Source organism: Micropterus dolomieu, linkage group LG02 (genome assembly GCF_021292245.1).
Source record: "Micropterus dolomieu isolate WLL.071019.BEF.003 ecotype Adirondacks linkage group LG02, ASM2129224v1, whole genome shotgun sequence".
Classification (NCBI taxonomy): domain Eukaryota; kingdom Metazoa; phylum Chordata; class Actinopteri; order Centrarchiformes; family Centrarchidae; genus Micropterus; species Micropterus dolomieu.
In genome coordinates, this window is record NC_060151.1 from 17,615,569 (window position 1) to 17,637,827 (window position 22,259).

Below are 22,259 nucleotides of genomic sequence, written 5' to 3' on the forward strand. Positions count from 1 at the left end.
TTGAATGATGTAGGGCTGTGTGGATCTGGGCTAATTTTTATTTTTATTTTGAATATTCTGCCCCGGATGTTTCGAAATATTTTATTAATTGTTTTTTTTTTTTAACTTGACATTGACGACAGCAGGTATTTAGCTCTACTCTGTCCTCCGTCCATCCTCTGCACAATCACGAAATGAAACTGCTGATTCCCGGTCATCCGTATGTGTGACCCTCCACCATGTAGTCACCTGAGTGCTGACAGCAGAGCTTCATCCATGCCATCTTTCTAAGCAGCTTTCATCTTCAGGTCCGATCGTGACATAGATAGCCTACATCCCGTCCTCCGTCCATCATGCTGCAGATCGGAGATGAGGCGGTGTATTTCTCGGCGGTGTTTTTACTGGTGATCTTGGGGACGAGGAGCGCCACGGGAGCCTCCCTCCTCACCGCATTCCTCTACGTCTTCATGGTGATGTTCCGCTTTCCTCCGGTTCCTGCGGAGCAGGCCGGACGCGTCCTCCGGCCCAGGGCTCCATCAGGTGGCGTCCCGGTGGTGGCGCACCGCGCGGGGAGCCACGATGCACCGGAGAACACCTTGGCAGCGATCAGAGAGGTGATGTGACTGTCATCCATTCAGTTGAAAATATGGAGCTGCAAATGAGGAGCCCGTGTACTACAGAGCAAAAGTAGCCTACAAGGCGATAGAAATGTAACTTAGGCTACAGATTTTACACCCGGCTAAATGAAATAGTTTCTGTAGGAATCTAGAGCACTACAGGTGCAAATGAGTCCCCAAAGCACTATTAAGGCAATTTCTTTAAGTATTTTGTGAAAATATTGATGGCTTAGGCTAGTAGTTGCTTAGGCGTTGCATGTCGTGACTTCCCGGTTATTTTGCAGTGTAAGCAGAGCACCACATCCACTGTGCTGAATGCTCAACCCTTGCAGATCGGGATCATTATGTTCCTTGGCCTTGTATTCTAGTTCAATTAGTTTTCTAAAACAGCTGTTTCCAGTGCCAGCATCTTCGTCATGCTGATGCTGAGGAGGGCTGCTGCCACTGAAACTTTTGCCAGAGTACCCAGTACCTATTTTTCACTGTTGTGACTTGAAATTTAGATTGTACAAGATTTATTTTCTTTTCTTTTTTTTTTTTTTTGCAGACTGTAGATTTTCAACCATGGATCAAATACGTTTTTCTGACCAAACTGTCAATGGCTGAGACCAATATCTGTGCAAATTGTGGCAGATTTTTGGTCTGATACAGAGTCTGCCTCTAGGTGTCTCTTTTGACAAGTGATTATATTTTGAGTAACATAGTCACTCAGTCTTTGTTATCAAGCTAAGAAACCCTAAGTGGTGGAATAAGTACTCAGATTCTTTACTTGAGTAAATTAGAAATACCATAGTCTAAAACCACTACTTTACAAGTAAAAGACCTGAAATAAATTTCTCAAGTAAAAGTACTGTAAAGTAAGAGTAGAATGGTATCGTATCATAAGCATGATTTTTGAAAAGAGTAACTAAAAAACTAAATGCATCAAATAAATAGTGGAGTTCAGTATAAAGTAGCATAAAATGGACAAATTCAAGTAAAGTACAAGTATGTCAAAGTTGCACTAAAGTCCAGTACTACTAAGAATAAGAATCTTTTTCTTTCCTGTTCCCCCTGTGATCTCCTGCTTTAGGCCAGTAAGAACGGGGCAACTGGAGTGGAACTGGACCTGAGTTTCACAGCCGATGGCATGCCTGTACTGATGCACGATGAGACTGTGGACCGCACCACCAACGGCTCTGGATCAGTTAGCAAACTACATTTTGTCCAACTTAAGAGACTAGATGCTGCTGCTAAACACAGGCTGAAGTATGCTCCCTATCAAACACTCATGTTAGCCGGTCTAAGCTTGTGATTCAGTGCGCACATAAAGAAACTAGAGACTGTGCGTCTGTGAAATAAGATTTACTTGGAAATATATGAAGATCTTTATACTAAAATGTTTGTTAGAAATATAGTTTTCATATGTCACCATTTGAAGTTTTTGACACTCAGCCAAGTCTCCCAGCATCCTATTTTGCTTCAAAATGTCACTTCAGTTTGTCCTTAATAGATTTACTTTGTCATTGTTTTTCATCAAAATGGTATGGAGAGGTATCTCTGTTCTCACTTGCTTTTATCGCAAATTATTAAGACTTAAAATAAGGGAGCAGGAGAAACAGACGAGTGTGATGTTACAGCGGGAAGGTTATCTCAGAAACCTGCTGTGGTTTCTTTCATCTCCAGGGACAAGTTCAGTGGAGAGAAGGTCCCCACTCTGCAGGAGGCTGTGCGGGAATGCATGAGACACCAGCTGACTATCTTCTTTGATGTCAAAGGTCAACCTGATAAGGTGTTGAATATAGTGGCCTAACCTAGCAGGCAAAAAGACTCATCATAAATATCTGGACACATGCATATTTAGAACAATGATGTTAGCCAGCTGCAGCCAGCAGACGTGCTCAATACAGTAATCATAAAAAATTGCAGCTGTTTGTACAATAGCCAAGAGGCTTACTCATATTTCCTACTTTTATTATCAACACTTCAACCCGTCTAGTAAGCAGTAATCTCTTTAAATGAGCTGGTTTATTATCAGACTGTTAAATAATGTTCTGTTGGTCATGTTAATGTGTTTTCCTCTTCTCCAGGCTGCATCAGTGCTTCGTGAGATGTATAAGAAGTTCCCTGTGCTTTACAATTCCAGCATTGTTTCCTCCTTTGAACCCAAAGTCATCTACAAGGTAACAAAATATGACTGATTAACATAAATTATAATTATCATCTTTAGAAAGCAGGGCGGTACAGTGGTTAGCACTGTTGCCTCACAGCAAGAAGGTTGTGTGTTTAAACCCCGGTTGCCCTGACCTTTCTGTGTGGAGTTTGCATGTTCTCCCCAATTCTGCGTGGGTTCTCTCCGGGTGCTCTGGCTTCCATCCACATGCAGGCTAGGTTAATTTGTGTCTCCAAAATTGTCCTTAGGTGTGAGTTGTTTGTTAATGTGCGGCCCTGTGATGGACTGGCGACCTTTCCAGGGTGTACCCTGCCTTTTGCCCGATGTCAGCTGGGATTGGCTCCAGCATCCCACGACCCTGTACGCAGGAATCTGCGTACTGTTTCTGACTGAAGAGCCAGAACCTCCTTCTAATTTCGACAGTGTTCTGTTGACCTCTGATCTTTTCCTGTCCTAAAGATGCGTCAGACTGACCCCAAAGTTGTCACGGCTCTCATCCACCGGCCCTGGAGACTGAGCCGCCTTGGTGATGGCACTCCTCGCACTCTCTCCACATGGGGTCAGATGTGGACGGGGGTTCTGGACGTCTTGCTGGACTGGGCCCACCACCACATACTCTGGAAACTCTGTGGCGTCTCTGCTATCCTTGTGCAGAAGGACTTCATCTCATTGTAGGTTTATTTAACAAAATTAAACTTGTTTTATCATTACGATGCATAGCCGCAAAGCTGTGTGTTATTCACAGGGCTTAAGAGATGACATGAGATGTTAAGAGTTTTCAACTCTGTAAATCCTCCAAATGAAACAATCTGAGAAGAGTCCTCTTTTGTTGAACTGCTCGCAGATCAACAGGGTGGTGACTCCTCCAGAGAAATGATCAAGCGCATTGCCTCACATCAATTTAAGAATTTCTCATTTAATGTATGCACATGGAAGGTCAGGGAGGTGTTCTCCCTGAAAAGAACTATAATGCCAAACATAACTTACTGCAGAGCAAATATCAGTTTCTTTGACAAAAGCTGCCTCTCAGGGCTTCTGTGGGTTCACTATTCTATGTCATGTATTCTTTGCAACCAAAAATGTGTGTCTGGCTGTGGGTCTTGTTCCTTATTTACTGAGCTATATTCTATTTCCTTCCTCCTGTCAATTAGGGACTATGTTCAGTACTGGACAGAGCGAGGTGTGGAGGTGGTGGGCTGGACTGTTAATACAGCTGTGGAGAAAGACTACTACCAAAACCTGCTGAAGATTGGCTACATCACTGACAGTCTGCTGGAAGACTGTGATCCGCATTACTGAATGATCACACACACACAGTGGTTAGAGACAGACAGGGTAAGGTGTGACCTTGTAAAAGCAAACATTTTACAGCTTCTTAATGAACAAAGTAGAAACTCTTTGGTGCGACAGAAGATGACATAATTACTATCATTACAACAATCCCCAGTTTCCTGTGCTTTCTAAGAACGTAAAATACTGAAATATGTGGAAATATAGTTATTTATAAGGTGGAAGGAAGGTAGAAATTTGGTGCTAACTAGCTCTGTAGTGGCAATTGAACAACCCAAGCTTTACAGAACTGATTTACTGTAGAGGTAAGAAGACATCATTACCTGTAGCTGGCATACGGGTAAGTTCCCTTTAAATCTACAGACAGATTAAACCATGAAGACTTAACTGTATACTTGCTTGTCCATATCCTACTACCAGCAGCAATACCTCCAACTCTCCTGGTCCAGGGATTAGGATTACGCTACCTTTAAAGATCTTTTCTACCTTCAGAGGATTTGATGCACCTTTTAAAGAGACACAAGTGTATATAGTTGTAAAATTAGACATATTGGCATCAATTCACCACCTGCTACCATGATATTAATTTAATGACGGACTCTAGAAGAGCTCTTGTTATTATTATTACTACAACTTAACGTAATAATACTTGATTGTTCAGAAGCTTGCAGTCTGTGTTTCACTTGCACAAATACACAAGAAACCTTGCCGTAAGACATTAAAACTTTGAATGATTCAAGTGTGAGATAAGTACGATATCAGATTCCTCATCCTTGAGGGAAAGTAAATGCACCCTTGAACTCTGCCACACAGATGGGGGGGTGTGAGCGTAGGTGCGTGTAGTTCAAGGCACAGCTTCACATAAACTCCTAAACTTTTGTCTGACGTCACCTCTTTAATACATTGTGAATCATCAGAGGAGGGTGACTCTTTTTGTGATTGTGGCTGTTGCCACAATTGTTAAGAAATATTAAGGCCTTGAATCCAAATTCCCTGACCATGACATCTCTTCCTTTAACTTTTCAGTCATATTTTCTGTAAATGTAATGGCCTAATGCTTCTTTAAATAATCCTCCACACTACTAGGAATATAATTTTGGAGGAATTCCCTTAGTTTCATTTTGATTTAACTTAACTTGTTTTGCCTGAGTGCAGTTACATTTTAAAGATATTATCTGTAAATTATATCAGAATGAACCTTAAGAAGCCTACCATGTGTAATGTGTCTGTAATGGTAGGATATAAACTCCAAATTCCCAGAAACGATACAGGGGACATGGAGTTCTTGTAGGAAAAAGGCAAGCAACCCCATCTTGGTCACTATTCATTTCTCAGAGATTCCAAAAAAAATTCAACATTTCTCTTTTGTTTCATTTTGCTGTAGTGTTGAGAATGTCTTATATTCTAGTAAGAAAAATAACATAGGGCCACTCGTCAAAACAGGCTGGAATAAATCTTAAGAATGTAAATCCAGTTTTCAAATCTGCTGTAAATCAATAATGCCTTTTAAGTGAAAATCCTACATTATTAAAATGTTAAAGTATTATGTGAGAGTTTTCTTTGTCTTCATGTCTGTCTTTGTCGACCCAACTTTTAATAATTTAACCACACTCTCACTTAGGATAAAGTAAAGTTGTGACTGTGTGTATGTGATTGCCTTGTGCACCGGATCTCACCTGTGTGTGCTGTAAACACAGAGACGGAGGAGGAGCAGTCAAATACATTCTCTTTCCACAATTGTGTAATTTATGTCACCCTAAACAATGGCGTTTAACAGGCCATATCTTCACTGGATATTTCTAGAATAATTTAATTTATTATTTTATAAGGGGAGAAAAATCCAGTCTGTGGTCCTTGAAATCCCCTGGTGTTACATCCCGGGACACTGTCTCTTTAAAGCGCCCTGGGAGGCGTGGAGGGACGTCGGGAAGTAGTGCTCTAAGTTGACGGCGTGCGTGCAATGTCTTATGAATGACAGGCGCCGTTCCACGTTATGTGACATTGTGGCAGTGCAGGACACCTCAGCACCGACGTGACTTTCGTTAACTGTCTGGACTCAGGCTGCAGGTGTATGGGATGCGCTCCGGCTGTTGGTTTTACGCGGAGAGGAGCGCGCCACGCACGGTTCCTGTTTTCTGAGAGGTTACCAAACAGCCTGCACAGTCTCGTGTCGACTGCGTGGACCTGCGTTGGCTGCCAACAAGCCTGTGCGTTGAAATTCAGCCCGATCAGCCGAGGAGAGGACGGATACTTCTCACACACCAAGGCAGGTCCTGGAGGAGCATGTTTAACTGAAAACTGACTTCACAAGAAGGCCTGCTCCACCTGAATCTGGGACTACTTCTTTACTCTCAGAGTTTACAGGTGACTTTTCATGCGCATGATGTACACAATTACAAGAGGTCCCAGCAAATTGGTCACCCAGCGACGGACAGGTGAGACACTGAACGGCAACTTTCAACTATGTTACACATTCACAGATCCATCTTCATATTGATTTCAAGTGTTTTATTTTTTTTCCCTTTTCAATCAAATGTGAGCTTTCTCTTATTTTTAGGGCCTACTCAGCAGCTTGACAACAAAATAAACGACTTCAAGCACAAACAAACATCCTGGAGTATGCCTGAGTAAGTGTGCAGCTTTTTTTAGACACACTAATACTCTCAGGAGTGTGTCCTTTTGAGAATCTCAAAACTCTGGCTATTACTTATTTTTATTTTTACAGAGATCAGTTTGACTTGCCAAATAAATTGTGTTTGTTAAAGTGTTACTGAGGGACTACGTCCTGGCAGCGGTGGACCTCATCTGCTTGAGACAGGCAGTGTTTGTTCATTTGTTAAGGCATAAATGATGCATAACCTTATAACCTTCACACTGTGGCTTCCCCAAAGCTCACTCTGCCTGCTGGGCTGTTTTCATGCCTTTAAACCTGTGTGTGTGTGTGTGTGTGTGTGTGTGTGTGTGTGTGTGTGTGTGTGTGAGACCGTGACCTTGTGCCACATGGTCTGACATTCAGCTGTTGCAATCCTACACAGCCAACCTTGCTCTCAGTCTAGGCCCAAAGGTTGACACTTTGAAACACTTCCTGCTGTGAATTGAGAGTTGAAACATCAGACTACACGTGTGACTCCTGTTTTCCCTTGCTTTATATCCTTTAGCCTTCCTGCACCCAAGATAGTTTTCAACCGTCCTAATGGTAAGAAGTACCATCACCCTGCTCAGGCTCTCCCTGCAGACAACCAGCTGGACGAGACCTTCACCTCCGCACACGTGGAAAACGTCAAGTTTGTCTACGAGGGTGAGGAAACGAATGAAAGAGCTCGCTGGAAATAATGGAGAGGATGAAGGACACTTTTCATTGTCTCGCCGTATCAAGACATCCGTCCTTTGCCAGCTGTTTTGTGAATTACAGTGCTTTACTATTAAGAGTATCAGTATTTAAAAACTGCTAACCAGCTCCCTCCAACCCCCACCACCACCCAGGCCTCACCCGCACAGCTGCTCTGACACTGATAGCCATGATAGGCACCTAGCAGAGAAACGTTCTCACCCATATCATGCTCCTCCCGACCCACGCTGGCACACGAGCTGAGGGAAACAGCTTTTTTTTTTTTTCTCGGCATTGGCTAGCCCCCACCAAGTTGTAATGTCTGAGCTTTGAAGAAAAGGCTTTTGACACAGATGAAGGGAGTTTTGCAGAAACTCTACACAGTGACCCAGTTTGGAAGCATGCACCTTCCTTTTAACATTCACAGGATCATTCACTCATTTGGCTCTGCTGCTTTTACTTTCTCTGTCCTGTTAGCTGCTGGCATTGAAGCTCAGCAACACCAGCTCATAAACAACTTCAGTAACCTTGTCATTGAATGGACAAGGACACAAATAAGCCCCCCTCTCCCCTGTTGAGACAGTGTTGTTCAGGGTTGATTAACTCACTTTTACTCTTTAAACAACATCAATACATGATATAAACAAGCTTACCCTTTTTAAGTTTTTTTTCTTAGTCATGACCTAGAAGCAGCTACCAGAGATTAAATCAATCCCAGTACACACACACACAAACACACACTCTCTCCATGTGACCAGTCCACATGCTACATTATTGGAAATAAACATTTGCCAGGAGTGGCAGGCCTTTGAAGCAGTTGCCCTTGTAGACTTTGCTTGTTTGACATTGTGGGTGTGACACTGGCATGCAAGAATTTTTGAAAACTTGGACAGATAAGGACATTTGCTATTACCTGTTAATTACATTATTTATACCATATCCGTAGGTTCAGATTGTCATTATTTATCATTACTTTCATATAATTGTATTACAGAACAGGAACCCTGCACCAATACAACTGTGTCAAATCCTGGCTCCTGTACGCTGATATTTGATCCAGAGGTGTAATAAAACAGAGGTGCAGCTAATCTCCTTTTTTAGCTGCAATTATCATTTCATGATCGATTCATCTGTTTCGGCATATTATTTATGATTCGATTAACGGATTAATGGTCTATAAAACATGAAACAACTGTGAAAAGAGCCCAAGTTTTCTCTTGTCTAGCCAGCTGTGCAAAGCCCAAAGATATTTAATTTACTATCATGTCAAGACAAATATGAAAATTCCTCACACACAGCTGGAAACAACAAAAATGACTTAATTTGTTAATCGATTATCAAAATACTGTAGTTGCTGATTCATTTTCTGTTAATCGTTTCACCTCTAGTAAGTATTCCTAGTTGATGTTCTGACTGTCATTGTCTTTGTGTTTTCAGCCTGGCAGGAGGTGGTGCAGCACGAGCAGGGGCCCGACCAGGAGCCAGAGGAGGCCCCGGGAGCAGTCCATTATAAAGAGCCCATTCCCAGCCCACACATGGACAGTGAGTACAGTTTCTCCTTCTCTCGGTCCTCCGCACGCTGCACCACCCTCCCACGAGCTGCTCACATCTTCATCTTCATAAGTGATTTTAATAGTTACTGCTAAAATTTTGAAGCAGGGTGACTTCTTAATATTTTAGTGACTTATGATAACAGCCCACGTGTTACAACCACTGTAACCTGGAAACTAGGTTGTAATGGTTTATGACAGCCAACCAACCAAGAATTAGTGACCCGCTTCTGATCCTTCAAGCTAGGAGGAAGCTAGCAGAGGTCAGAGGCCCGTCTCTTCTCATAGCCCAAATGGCATGTACCAACTCCGTTGACACATTTAGAAATGCTAATTTAAGTTTTATACTTCATTGCCATATCAACCAAGATGATCGGAATCTGTCAGCTCAGATTAAAAACACAACCTAACAACCATGGCATGCATGTGGGAAGACCTAGAGGTAAGTTTCACAAGGTCTGTAGTGTTCAGTTTCGGATTGTTGTTGTTGTTTTGTTAATATCCAGATAATAATTGAAATCAAACATGTAGCCAGCAAGTCAATCTCACACAACATGTTAATATGAAGAAACAAATAAATGGATAAAGTGAAACAAAATCAAGGAATGGATTTCCTCAAATAAGTTATGTAGAGAGATTTCAGAATTGGTCAAACACGATGTAGCAAATACAATAAAAGGTTATTCTAAATGATGATGATATAATTTAATCTGTAATATTGACTACTACATAACAATCAACACAGTCGTTTTATGATTTTGTCTATTTGATTGTTTAAGTTTGGTCATATTATTGTGAAAGTGCACACCGGAAGTGGCACTATGCTATTATCGCTGTTAGTGACGTTAACTTGAAAGATGTTGCATTTTCTCATTTCAACCACTAGAGGGCGGTACGCACTCGTGATTCCCTGATACTTTACCGAAACAGTCGGTTTGAGTATAAATATCTGAATTATGTGGCGTTGTAATCGGTAACGGGGACCACTGCAGATCAGACAATATTGTTGGTCTCTTCGTTTTCTTCTTATTGCTTCAGTTTGGTTACTCTCAGAAAATGTGGAAGGTGCTAGCATGCTAACGTGTCTGCATTGTGATGTTGGTTTGAGCCTCGCTAGCAGGAAACTTAAGTTAGCCTACTACTCCACACCAGAAAGCCTTTACTTAAAACCGCTGTTAGTTAACTCTGTTATCAACAGTTGTTATTTATTATTTGTAGTTGTATCATATGAGTTTTAACCATGAATTTAACGTAGTGCTGCAGTTTCACACTGTGACCTCTGGAGGACAGTAAACACTTAAGATTTGAGCTATTCTGGTCACGCCACCAAAGACAGACGGTTATTATAATAACACTTCTATTTCTATATGTTCAACAAACACACATTGTAGCCGGGAGGAAATACAGATGTTTTTTAATAAAAACAGAAAAGTCTAATATTTTTATAATTGACTGTCCATTCATGGTTTCAATTTTGTTTTTCAGTGTCCTATGGTGATGACAAGCATGAAACGTTTTCTCACATGGCAAAAGCACATCTACATACTGTTAATCTTTTTAATTCCTTCCCATTCTTATGTTTTGTTTTTAGACTTTGTGCCCATAGATCTAGATGAATGGTGGGCCCAGCGTTTCCTGGCCAATATAGACAAGTTATCCTGACACTACTGGGATTTGTGGATCTTGACAGACGGTCAGAAGGTGAGACCTGAAGCAGGATGACTCACAGAGGAGAGGAAGCCTGGGCAGGAGGTGCAATGGGTCAAAATGGCCCGATGTGATTAAAATTGACGGATGCTGAGACGCTAACATAGAAACGACAGACTCACTTTGCGTGAACTCTACAATCCATCCAGCTCTCAAAATTCCCTCTGGGATACACTGCACGCTGGAGGATGACATCTTGAAGCTGAGGTTTCTCTCAGCTTACTACCCTCACATTAGAGATGCGATGTGACTTTGAAATGCAGTAAAGTTGTATTTTCAAGAAGCTTTGTGTTGGCATCTTTTTAATTGTCTCAAGAAGATTGTTTACTCAATTTATTGGTAATGCCCAGAGGAGACCACAAATGTGTATACAGTATTTTAAATCCATTTTACATTAACTTCACCAGTACTTTAATACCAAATGAAACTTGTTTACAAGTCAGGTGACATTTGCAACATCTGCCAAATACATTGTTCTTTTCATTTGACCCAGTTCAAAAAATATTCCAACACTTTAGGTATCCTGTTTCTTATAAACCACAAAAGTGAACATAAAATATTAAATAAATGTGGAAAGAAAAGATGGAAACATTTAAAGGGCTTAGAAAGAAAAGAGAAAAGAAAGGGGCAAATGGCTCTATTTAGCAGGGAGGACGTTTTGTATTTCTAATTGAAACATGATCACTCTGACCACTTCCAGGCTCTAATGCACACTTTAGAATGAAACTTCATCTATTTTTAGTTGTTGTTGCGTAATATTTTGAAATGACTGTTGACAGTGACAGTTCTGGTAAGACAAAACTTGTTCTGCTTTGCATCTCTACATTGTTTGTGGCCGGTTTGCATCCAGATTATTCAGGACGGCAACGAGTGGCAATTTATTTTTGAAGTACCTTGTCTTGAAAACGAAATGGCAATTTCAGAAACATCCCATTTTTACATGCCAAGGCGTGATCGGAGTGAAATGACAGGTGTAACTGTGACCACCTACTTTACAGCACATATCCTCTAATTATCATTACCAATATTAATACCTTTTGAAACACAGCTGAACACAGCATAAAGCAGTTCATCTTCACTCCATCTGAGCTTTTCAAGCCTTTAGGGGATGAAGTACTCCAAAAGGTTGTGATTTTAACGAATGAACAAAAGGCCTGTCGTTCTCTTCAGAAACTACACTTCTCCAGCTTTGGAGGTCCTTCAGCTGCTGCCAGTGCTTCAGTCTACAGACCTGACCTGTCTGTCAACACAACCAGGTCAGCCTGCACTGTTCATGTCCGTGAGTGGCTCTCAGTGCTTCTCCAGAGCTTTAGTCAGCAGATCGTTCAGGCGGGAAATCATCGGTCGGGGATCATCATTCAGGCCTGCTGTGATCATGGCGTTGTCGTAGATCTAAAAGATTATATAGATGAAGAGAAATAAATGTATGAAACTGCACTGACAGGCAAATTATTCATGATATTAGTTGTATTTTTTTTTTTTTAAATACAAGCTGGCAGTCAAGTAAGAGTCTCAAATAATAAACAAACAAATAAATGAAGGCTGATCATTAATAAAGACCAGGTAAAACAAAATTTCACCTGTCCTGTAACACCTTGCATGGTTAATTCAGCATTTTGTGCATTTCCACAACACAAACACGGCAAACTCACTCTGCTACTCATGAGTTTCTCTTTTTTTAACTGAAACGCTGTTTTCATTCACAAGTTCGTTCCCATCACTTTTACTCACTGGATGCCGTTACGCCGTAGTCAATAACTTGACACTTCCTGCAGATGTTTCAAATTAAAATCCTACCAGGAGCAGGAGGGATTATGCTTCTCGAGCTGCTGAAATGCTTTTGCGCATTGAGTATTGAGTATTGAGTTTCATTGCCAATAACTTAAACGTGCCCAGAGAGAGAGGGAACAAAACGGTATGACGAGACTTTGTTGCACTGATGGAATTTGTGGAAATGTACATTATCCTGAATTTATCAAGACAACTAAATAATTTGCATAACGGCAAACTAAAACCGGAGTGGATCAGATAGCGAGGCCTTCAATGATAAGATATGTTTTTTCATATCCAGCTCAGACCCACAGTACCTGTTCCAGTAGCAGTCCAGCCAGGTCAGGGTTTGTTTCTTTTAGCGCGTGCATCTTCTTGATCAGATCGTGTCTATCGGATTGTAAAAACAAAAAAGAGTGAGATCTGGACACAAATGCACATTATTTAAAAGTAATTATTCCATCTGGTTAAATATAACCCCCCCCCCCGACCACCCTACTCACCCTGCATTGATCTCCAGAGTGGGCTGCAGTATCTGAGCTCTCTCCTCAGCGGTGCGAGCAAGCTGCTGGGTGCGGAGGAAGTGGCGTGCAGCACCCATCTCCAGCACTGTGATCATAGCTGGGTGGGTGTCCAGCCGAGGAGTCAGCTGGAGGCCAGGTGACAAAAATATTTAATAGGCAACATATCTGCCAACACAGGCTACTTAACATGAAATTGAAAGCCAACTGCAGAATGCTTTCACTCAACTGAGCTGATTTGTTTCTTTTGGTCAGGAAAAAACATTTGAGGCTTTGAGTTTATGTACGCAGACTTCAAACCATACTATGAAGTTCAGAATCATGGAGAGTCTTAATCTTTTTACCTTTATGTTGGTAACTCGGGGGCCCAAAGCATTCTTCATCCAGGACATCAGGTCGTCGGCCTGCTCCTGCGTCAGACGCTCAGAGGCTGCAGAGGACGAAAGGCAACAAACTAGAAGTCAGGACTACGGCCACGACAGCGAGAGCTGCCCTGCTACACTGCTCAGCTTTAACAGGAGGAACTAGAGAGGAACGGACCGGGCTTGCTGTCCTCAAACTTCTCCTCCTTGTAGTGATCCACCACGATGTCGGTCTCGACAGAGATCATTTTCTTCTTGTCAAACTCCCGGAGATGGAGCAGGGTCAGCTCGTCGAACTGCTCATAGCAGAACAGCACCTGCACAGGCGGGACGACGGACTATTAAATCTTAATCAAATATGTTGTGAATTAAAATATCTGAACAAAAGCCAACTGATACAGTTCATATGGTGCATTAAAGTTCAAAGAATATAGACTTTTTTCCCCTCACGTCGCAAAGTGCCTTCAACTTTTTGATTTCTCAGCACACGTCACATTAGTTTTATCCATGACCGCCCTCTCACCTCCATGTCTTTCTGTTTCATGGCCTCGTAGTAGGGCGAGTGCTCTGCAAGATGGCGGTTGGGGGCGCACAGGTAGTAGATGTTGCGTGTGCCGGCCTTCATGCGGGAGGAGTACTCCATCAGGTTGGTCTGCTGGCCGGCTGGCAGAGCGGAAGACTCGAACCTTAGCAGCTTGGCAATGTCCTCCTGTACAGAGACAGCACGGAGGGTGGCGTCATGTTCAAGATACTGTGGCGTCATCGGTTTCTTATGCAAACCAAATGTTCAGAACATTTTTATGAAAATGGTAGAAAGTTGTTTGTAATTTTGCAGCTTTTCTCCCCTGAGCAACCTCACCTTGACGTCTTGCTCCTGGGTGGTGACGATGCCCTCCCTCATGAAGAGGCCGTAGTCCTCAAAGAACTTGCTGTACTTCTCTGGCTCCTTCTTGCTCTGGTCCAGCAGGAAGCGGATCACCCTCTGCTGCAAAACGTCACGGAGCTTCCTGCAGCCAGGGGTGATGTTGTAAAAAAATTATTTGGTTGATGAATATTTTAAGTAAATCTCCCTGCAGATGTAGATTTGAGTGGTCCTGTACCTGATGAGGGCGCTCTCCTGCAGCAGCTCTCTGCTCAGATTCAGCGGGATGTCTTCACTGTCCACAACGCCTGCGCACACACACACACACACACACACACACACACACACACACAGCTCAGCACTGACAAACCAACACTATTTTTTTCCCCTTCATTTCATAAAATCACGGATGTAAAAACAGAACAGAGGCGAGCGTGGATGATCCTGACCTCGGAGGAAGCGCAGCCACTTGGGCAGAATGTCAGTGGCTTTGGTCTGGATCAGGACCTTCCTGCTGTAGAGAGCCACACTGGAACCCATCTCCCTGCTCACGTCAAACATGCTCGGCTTCTGTTGACAAGTAAAGTCTTCTCAATAAAGCATGACTAGATTTTAACTAGGTGCACTTTTGCACAGGTTGGCATTGTTTTAGGGGATGTGCAATACAAGTGACAGATCTGGAGCCAAGAAAGGTTGCTTGTTGAATCCCAGATTAGCCGAGCGGGGAAATGTGAGCAAGACACATTCCCTTTAAATTGGCACAGTTAAAATAAAGTGGGTGTGGCTGTGAAAAGAAAACACATTACACCAAAACCAAAAACACCCAGCCCAGAGCTTCTCACCGCGTCAGGGACATAAAAGATGCTTCGGATGTTGAGCGGGGCGTCGGCGCGGTAGTGCAGTGTGTAGCGGGGCTTGTCGTACGACTGAGCGACGTAACGGTAGAACTCCTCATGCTGCCAGTCACTAATCTCCTTAGGATCCATCATCCACAAGGCCTGGTGGGAGACAGGGGTCAAAAAACAATTAATAAAGACAAAAAACCCAAACAGTGGTACAAATCTAGATTTATTCCTCACCCCAGACTGCATATTTGGTTAAAAATCATTTAACAATGCAGCGCTGTGATTGCTGAGATGAGACCTCCTCTTTTTGTCAGAGTATGTGTTTTGTGTTATAAACAAAGTTCCGCTGTATTCAAACCGCACATATTGTCTCACCTGCAGAGTGTTGAGTCTTCGTCCATTCAGGAAGATGGGGAAGCTGACAAAGTTGCTGTATTTTGTGACAACCTCTGAAAGAGAACAGCTTGTAAATCATATGGAGTGGCGCACCAACGTGTTTCACTGACGCGGCTCCGGCGGCTGTACCTTTAACTCGGTCCTCAGAGGAAAACTCCTTGCAGTCGTCTTTGAGGTGCAGCACGATCTTTGTTCCCCGTTGAACACCGGTGGCTTCGGCGAGCTCAAAAACTCCAGAGCTGAGGGAGACAATGACAGAGAATGTCTTGAGGATCACATTTGGTTGCTGTCGCATGCGTACACTCTTTGTTCTGCTGAAGGTCAGAAGCACACTGAGGGAATAAAAGGCTCTTATCCCAGTCCCATCCTGCACTCTCACCCGTCTGAGGACCACTTGTATCCGGGTGCACCGGGCTCAGCCGACTGGGAGTAGACGTCAACGCGGTCGGCCACCATGAAGGCAGAGTAGAATCCCACACCGAACTGACCGATGATGGTGCTGCTGGCCTCCGCCTGGTTCTGCAGGGCATCCAAAAATGCCTGTGGCATGGGGAGGAGACGATCATTATGACTGATCCACAAGTGTGACGTTTACAGATACGCTGGATTAATTTGACTGTTTTTGCACAGTGACACATTAGTTGAGTCTGTGGAAGAACATCTACAACAGTCACCTTGGAACCAGAGCGGGCGATGGTCCCCAAGTTGGCAACCAGCTCCTCCTGGTTCATCCCCGTTCCTGTGTCCTGTTCAGAGAATCCCAGTCAGTCATAAAAAAAGAAGTGTTGTATGATATTCATCCACCAGGTGGCAATCTTTCTCAAACACAGGCCAGGAACCAGAGTCCACCGGAAGCCTCTCCACTGCAGTTACATGGTTCTTCCTTGAGTTTCCACTGTGTTTTACAAACTGGGACGATTTAGACATTTGTAATTTAAAAGGCTACAGCGGGACCAACTATGTCATCATAACGTACCGTGCGGTAGGAGCTCAGGCTGACACATTACATGTTCCTGAACTTCCAAAATAGCTATAATGTACGTTTAACCAAAAATCAACACAGGGAAGAAAAACACCAGTCAACCATAATCCACGGAGACTGCACATCTTCCACAGTCATGGGTATACCTGAATGGTGAAGGTTCCCTTGGCACTATCGGTCCGCAGGTGAATCTCCATCTGAGCCGTTTCACCACCTGACGTAATCAGTTTGTGGCGCAGTTTTTCCAGAGCGTCACTGCTGTTGGAGATGAGCTCCCTGATGAACACCTGGTGGGACGTGGACAAGCCAGCGAATCAGCCGGAGAAGAACAGTTACATATAAAAGCTGAAATGTCAGTTTAAGTTTTAGATTCTTTCTCTCTCTCTTACTCACACACACACACACACACACACACACAAACACACACACACACACACACACATTAAACAAAACCATTTTACCTCTTTCTCTGAGTACAAGGACCTGGCAACGATGTCCAGCAGTTTTTTAGTCTCAGCCTGGAATTCATGTTTGGAGAAGCTACCTGCGTAGATCAGGGGCAGAACAACACTCAGGGGATCTTAAATCTAACAAATGATCAGCTAAGTGTGGTAACGTTCAAGGAGAATTATGTCTGCAGCTGTTACGGCACCTTGTACAGACTCTGTATCACTGATGATGGTGTGCAGAGGCTCCACCTCAGGCTCCTTTTCCGGCTCTTTCTCAGCCTCCTGGGTGCTGTAGTAAGACTGCTGGCTGAAGCAGAGGCAGACGCGCTGGGAGCTCCACACTCCGGGCCGACTGCTCCACCTCTGCTGCTGTCCAACCTGCAAGTCTGATGACAACGGGTGATCAAGTCAGTTGGTTGGGCTGCTTCACAAAGGCACTGACATTTTTGTCTTTTTGGATGCCTTACTAGGACATATTTGTCTTACAGACAGCATATAGTAAGGGAGAAACCTCTAAGATCACCTGACTAATCACGCATGTTCAGAAACACACTGACAGGTGAAGACAAAACAATGGATGGAAAGAGTTTGCAAACAAAATCTTTGCCAGCTTTTATTGCAGGTTGTGAGTGAACTCAAATATCTTGGGGCGTTAACTGACTAAACTCTTCTTTAAGTCACAAGCCAATCATATCACGATAAAACCACTTCAATCCCTATACAAACAAGCACTGACAGGACTCAAAGAAATTCCATCACTCCCCAAATAAAAACAATTAAAAAAAAATCAGATTTTAAGTATAGAAAACCAACGACCTGCAAACTTGAGCTTGGTATGCAAAATCGGCCGTGATATATCCTGCTGTTTTAACTACAGGTTTTTACTGTTATCATTAAATGTTTGATTTATGATCATCTGCTTTTATGTTAAGCACTTTCTGTTACAGTCCATGTAGGGATTGTGCTAAATAAAGTTATTATTATTATTATTGTTATTACTTACTTACTATGTATGTCACTACTGCTTTTACTGTGTTTAACCAATATGTTGCCGTCTTTAAGCTGCATGCCCTGTTTTGCTTTCACTTTGTCTGTTTTGTTTATCGCAATGTCCCTTCTCTCAAATAAGCTCAACTTTTCTTGTGGTCATTTTCACCATATAAAATGAAGAGCAGGAGTGCTGCAACTGTTTAGCCTATAAAATTTCTTATTATCTTAACAAATACAAACACTTTTACAATATATATGGTCTATAATTGTCTTTGCATATGTAAATCTAATGTAAATATTTTGCATATCACGGCATAAACTGCCATATTGCAGCACATGTTCATTATTATTAGTCTATATTTTTATATTTTGTCAATTTATACATTTATATAAATACAAATCCTCTCCCCCTGCAATATGTCTGCACAACTCAAACCCGGAGTAATGCACGCATAAATAACTGCCACATTGTTTTTTCTCTACACACGGTTGTATTTAACTCAGACTGCTATAACTTCCTATTAGCTCGTACTTCAGAATACATGTCTGCACACAGCAAGACATTGGAGTTATGTTACAAAAGGCTTCAGGGCCAGTTAGCTAATAAAAGTTATTACATCAACCAATAACAATCTCAGCATGCATGAGTAATGAGTACACGAGTAATGTTTACATTCATCTGTTTTGGGCTATAAAATGAAAAATAAAATCACAAGACACTGAAAACCAGATCAGCCCACCATGTCTGTGGGTCAGTCTGATGTAATGATGTAATAACTGAGTCTGGTAAGAAACCCATCGGTTTAAATTCATCTCTAGCTGCCGTGATCGGCTCGTGGTATTAAACTGCAGGCTGGTAAATGCAACATTTGGCCGCAACAGAGTTTGCATTTGACTTGATGATCTTGTGGTTGTCTACTAGCCGGCTAGGCTAACTCAGGCCGGCCAACAAGCACAGCTTACCTCCAGCGAAGGGGCGCGAGACAGTTCGGCTGCTCAGCCCTCGTGCACATGACATTAGCCGCGAGTTAACCCTCTGAGAGGAACCGAGGGCGAACCGAGCCAGCGCGAGGCAACGGGACATGATAACAGCCAAGGTGGTTAAGACTACAAGACAGGTCGACTGACCGAGGGACACACGCTGAACGACGGTGGTACAGGTAGGACCCGTGACTGCGCTCTGTGATGACGTCAGCAGAGCGTCCATTAAACTGCCTAAGAAGCGGAAATCATTTTACCGATTGTGGTTTAAAATAAGCGCAAGGTTTTATTTCGTTATGTATTAAAACCTCCTCACGAATCCCATCGGTACCAATTTATACATAATCTGTTTATTTGTTAGCCTCCTACGATTACAAGTGGATTCATTTCAGTTTTTAAATTGGCTCTTCAAGGTCAAACAGGCTTAACAACAATATAAAAATAAAATAAAATAATTTACAATTATGTAAATACGCTTGTCATGTTGACGCTGACTAGATCTGAATCGATTATCTAATTAACTAATTAGTTGATGTTGTCTTTAATATTTGATTAACTGGAGTCATTTTTCAAGCAAAAATGTGACGCAGTTGATGATTCCAGTTTCTTAAATGTGAAAAGCTGGAGTCCTTGCCTTACAATATAGTAGGCATAATCACCTAAGGGGTTTAGACTGGCTGACACATAGCAAAAAGAGGACATCATCTCAGGCTCTGAGAAAGTCTGATGGAAATATGTTCTAGGGTTTATTACACTAAATAATTAATCTAATAATTGAGAAAATAATTAGTTGCAATCCACTTGCTGACCACAACAAAGTTCTCTCCAAACAGAAAAATTAGAAGCTGAGTCTGTGGCACACAGGTTTATTTAACAATATGGTATATAAGTACGAAATGAGCCATTTGAACCAGTTTGTACAGTGATTTCATTCTTATTTTCTGCATATTTACAGTACTGTCTAGCTGCATGATTTACATTAGAGAACAGTTCATCATCAATTCAAGTTTAATGCAAGAGAGAAAACGATGCACAAAACTCTCTGAACACAAATCAGCAGTCAAACAAGTTAATTTCCCACCACAGGCAAAAGAGGACCTAATGAGAATTTCTTTAGACTGAGGGGGAGACCAAGCAATTTTTTAAACATCAGCGAGACAATTTCTGGGCCCAAGCCAGTAAAAAGAACATTCCGGCACCTGTGAACATTAACAAGCTTCAATGTAGGTTTCTCTTACACCTACCTGCCTTTTGCGTTTGGGTGTGTGCAAGAGTTCCTAGATCTGTACAAATACATTAATCTCCCATAGACTCTGCAAACAGGAAAGAAATTAAGGCTTTCCCAAAGGCAGTCCTTTTGAAAAATGGCATATTAGAATAAATTAGCCAGGAACAGAGACACTGAGCAAGAGGTGAAACCTGGCAAAAAAATTCCCAGACAAATAATTTTACAGTCTTCTCAACACAAATACGATATTAATTTGCAAAGGTACAAAATAAAAAAAAGGAATAATAAAATGAAATATTTTTTGTTTTGAGAAGTTTTGTTAAAAAAGTCAATAACAGAGCATAAACAAATGAAAAACAAAATAAAACACAAAGACCAGGGCAAATTCTGCATGGCTGGTCTGAACCAAAAATATATTCTTTGTCTCTTTGTCTTCTTTTCAACAGCAACTATTAAATCACTCTCTGTTGGAAGAAAAAGCAGTCCCTTGGTTTACGGAAAAGTTCACAGTCTATAGGCCTCATGACGCATTTGTTTGTATTTCTTTTCGCTTTTTATACCAGCAAGTACAAAAATGTCTCAGCTGAAAACAGAACAAGGCCTTTCTTCTGTCACAAAATGCTACAATCCTTCAACAAATTTCTCCAGCGTGTCTCCCGTCGTGTCACCCACCATACCCATGTCATTACTCAAACCCCCTCTGTTTGGCGTGTTAAGTTGTGGGAGCATGGCACTCTGCTCCGGTGTTCCCATGTGTCCCTGCTCCATGGAGCCTGACATTGGGCCTCCGAGGCTGGGATGGGGAGAGCTGGAGTGGAGGGCGCCGTGCTGGGGTGAGGGCTGGGGCTGTATGCGTGGGGAGGGACTGGAATGCGGGGGCTGCTGCGAAGGCGGACGGGGCGATTGCACTGGGGCTGGGGAGCGTACTTGGTTTCCGAGGGTGTTTGCCATTGTCTGGCCCGGTAAGTGAGCTCCTCCCTGGGCTTGGCTTTGGAGCATGTGGGGTTGTGGACTCATCGAATTAGCCTGTGCTGGAGAGCCCATCTGCTGCTTTAACATTTGCTGCTGCTGCTGCTGAAGTATGCGTTGCTGGAGGAGGTTCTGGGGCCCATCCAAGCCCATGCCGGGTTGGCCCATGCCGGGTTGGCCCATTTGGGACGTGGGAGGGAGCTGTCCCATGCCGCCCCCACCTCCCTGCATAGCCATTTGCTGCTGCATTCGGAGCTGGGAGTAGCTCGCTGGCCCCGGCTGCTGCTGGGGGAACTGACCGTGGCCCTGAGGCATGCCTCCCTGCTGCTGCTGTGCCTGCTGCTGCTGCATCTGCTGCATCCTGAGCAGCTGCTGTCTCCGGTACAGTTGGGGATTCCCGTTTTGTGCAGCATTCATCATCTGGCCTTGGGGGCCCATGTTTGCCATGCCCTGGGGCCCTGCCTGCTGAGGAGGCTGCTGCTGAGGTGCCATACCTGGCCTCTGCACCTGGTTTGCCATGGCTGCCATGGCCTGCATTCCTGCCGGGGACCCCAGCATGGCCTGAGGGTTCTGCTGCTGCCCCTGCTGCTGTTGCTGTGGCTGGTTGGCCTGGTACTTGGCTGTCCTCTGTTTAATGAAGGCGGCCATTAAGTGGGGGTTAGACTTGAGGATGTTGAGAACCTGTTGCTGCTGCTGGGGGGAGCTGGGAGATTTAAGGGTGCGCAGTAAGTCCTGCAGGGCACTCGGAGCAATGTTACCAGGTATCCCCCGTGGCATGTTTTGTTGCTGCGGTGTCATGCCCTGCTGTGAGGGCCCCTGGGGAGGCATGACCCCAGGCATTTGGAGGCCCTGTTGCTGGGGCATCATGGGCCTCTGCATGAGCTGGGCCTGCTGGGGAATGGGAGTTCCCTGAGCCTGCTGAGGGGCCATGGGGCCTTGTTGAGGAGGGACCTGTGGCTGATGAACATGGGGATTCTGCATGGGGTTCTGCATGGGGTTCTGCATGGGGTTCTGCATGGGGTTCTGCATGGGGTTCTGCATGCCTGGAGCCCACTGGCCCTGCTGCATAGCCTGCATCACCTGGGGGCCCCGCGGCCCCTGCATCATCTGCATCTGGCCCTGCATGGGCCCCATCATTCGTGGGTGGTTCATGGGCATCCCATTCCTGGCATAATTCTGCTGCTGCTGCTGTTTCGCCTTGGCTACCATCTCGATCTGTCTGGCCACTTTCAGGGCTGCTAGCAGTGGCTGTTGCTGTTGCTGCTGTTGTTGTTGTTGCTG

At 43.5% G+C, this 22,259-nt stretch overlaps 4 protein-coding genes across 4 annotated transcripts in view; 2 read left to right on the forward strand and 2 right to left on the reverse strand.

The window, feature by feature from the left end:
• The first annotated feature begins 94 nt into the window (after nucleotides 1–94).
• LOC123956969 (glycerophosphodiester phosphodiesterase 1-like) lies at nucleotides 95–5,582 on the forward strand. Its single transcript, XM_046029547.1, has 6 exons — nucleotides 95–593; nucleotides 1,669–1,844; nucleotides 2,262–2,367; nucleotides 2,666–2,758; nucleotides 3,208–3,419; nucleotides 3,900–5,582. The coding sequence occupies exons 1-6, from the start codon at nucleotides 333–335 to the stop codon at nucleotides 4,045–4,047; spliced, it is 996 nt and encodes a 331-aa protein (XP_045885503.1). The 5' UTR covers nucleotides 95–332; the 3' UTR covers nucleotides 4,048–5,582.
• Nucleotides 5,583–5,990: 408 nt separating this feature from the next.
• On the forward strand, nucleotides 5,991–10,906 carry LOC123956986 (MAPK regulated corepressor interacting protein 2-like). Its single transcript, XM_046029566.1, has 5 exons — nucleotides 5,991–6,473; nucleotides 6,596–6,665; nucleotides 7,197–7,336; nucleotides 8,804–8,908; nucleotides 10,508–10,906. The coding sequence occupies exons 1-5, from the start codon at nucleotides 6,413–6,415 to the stop codon at nucleotides 10,576–10,578; spliced, it is 447 nt and encodes a 148-aa protein (XP_045885522.1). The 5' UTR covers nucleotides 5,991–6,412; the 3' UTR covers nucleotides 10,579–10,906.
• Nucleotides 10,907–10,941: 35 nt separating this feature from the next.
• On the reverse strand, nucleotides 10,942–18,982 carry trap1 (TNF receptor-associated protein 1). The gene is made up of 18 exons (XM_046029558.1): nucleotides 18,764–18,982; nucleotides 17,014–17,196; nucleotides 16,823–16,905; nucleotides 16,508–16,648; nucleotides 16,054–16,125; nucleotides 15,759–15,919; nucleotides 15,509–15,618; nucleotides 15,359–15,432; nucleotides 14,981–15,136; nucleotides 14,588–14,708; nucleotides 14,377–14,446; nucleotides 14,136–14,283; nucleotides 13,800–13,985; nucleotides 13,455–13,593; nucleotides 13,259–13,344; nucleotides 12,897–13,042; nucleotides 12,711–12,783; nucleotides 10,942–12,015 (listed from the first exon to the last, which is right to left on the reverse strand). Exons 1-18 carry the CDS (start codon nucleotides 18,882–18,884, stop codon nucleotides 11,914–11,916), a joined length of 2,172 nt encoding a protein of 723 aa, XP_045885514.1. The 5' UTR covers nucleotides 18,885–18,982; the 3' UTR covers nucleotides 10,942–11,913.
• A 649-nt stretch (nucleotides 18,983–19,631) lies between these two features.
• crebbpb (CREB binding protein b) overlaps nucleotides 19,632–22,259 on the reverse strand; it is a 53,966-nt gene continuing 51,338 nt past the window's right edge. Inside the window, 1 exon segment of the mRNA XM_046029580.1 lies at nucleotides 19,632–22,259. Within this exon segment, the coding sequence (XP_045885536.1) occupies nucleotides 20,631–22,259 (1,629 nt within the window). The 3' untranslated portion in view covers nucleotides 19,632–20,630.

Excerpts from the sequence above, each read along its gene's own strand:
- trap1 (XM_046029558.1), bottom strand. The coding sequence starts at position 18,884 with ATGTCCCGTTGCCTCGCGCTGGCTCGGTTCGCCCTCGGTTCCTCTCAG. Across the intron at positions 16,906-17,013 it reads TGATACAGAGTCTGTACAAG|GTAGCTTCTCCAAACATGAA; the intron begins GTGCCGTAACAG and ends TGATCTACGCAG. Across the intron at positions 14,284-14,376 it reads CAGGAGAGCGCCCTCATCAG|GAAGCTCCGTGACGTTTTGC; the intron begins GTACAGGACCAC and ends CCCTGGCTGCAG.
- LOC123956986 (XM_046029566.1), top strand. The coding sequence starts at position 6,413 with ATGCGCATGATGTACACAATTACAAGAGGTCCCAGCAAATTGGTCACC. Across the intron at positions 6,474-6,595 it reads GGTCACCCAGCGACGGACAG|GGCCTACTCAGCAGCTTGAC; the intron begins GTGAGACACTGA and ends TCTTATTTTTAG. Across the intron at positions 7,337-8,803 it reads CGTCAAGTTTGTCTACGAGG|CCTGGCAGGAGGTGGTGCAG; the intron begins GTGAGGAAACGA and ends TTGTGTTTTCAG.
- LOC123956969 (XM_046029547.1), top strand. The coding sequence starts at position 333 with ATGCTGCAGATCGGAGATGAGGCGGTGTATTTCTCGGCGGTGTTTTTA. Across the intron at positions 594-1,668 it reads CCTTGGCAGCGATCAGAGAG|GCCAGTAAGAACGGGGCAAC; the intron begins GTGATGTGACTG and ends CTCCTGCTTTAG. Across the intron at positions 2,759-3,207 it reads AACCCAAAGTCATCTACAAG|ATGCGTCAGACTGACCCCAA; the intron begins GTAACAAAATAT and ends CCTGTCCTAAAG.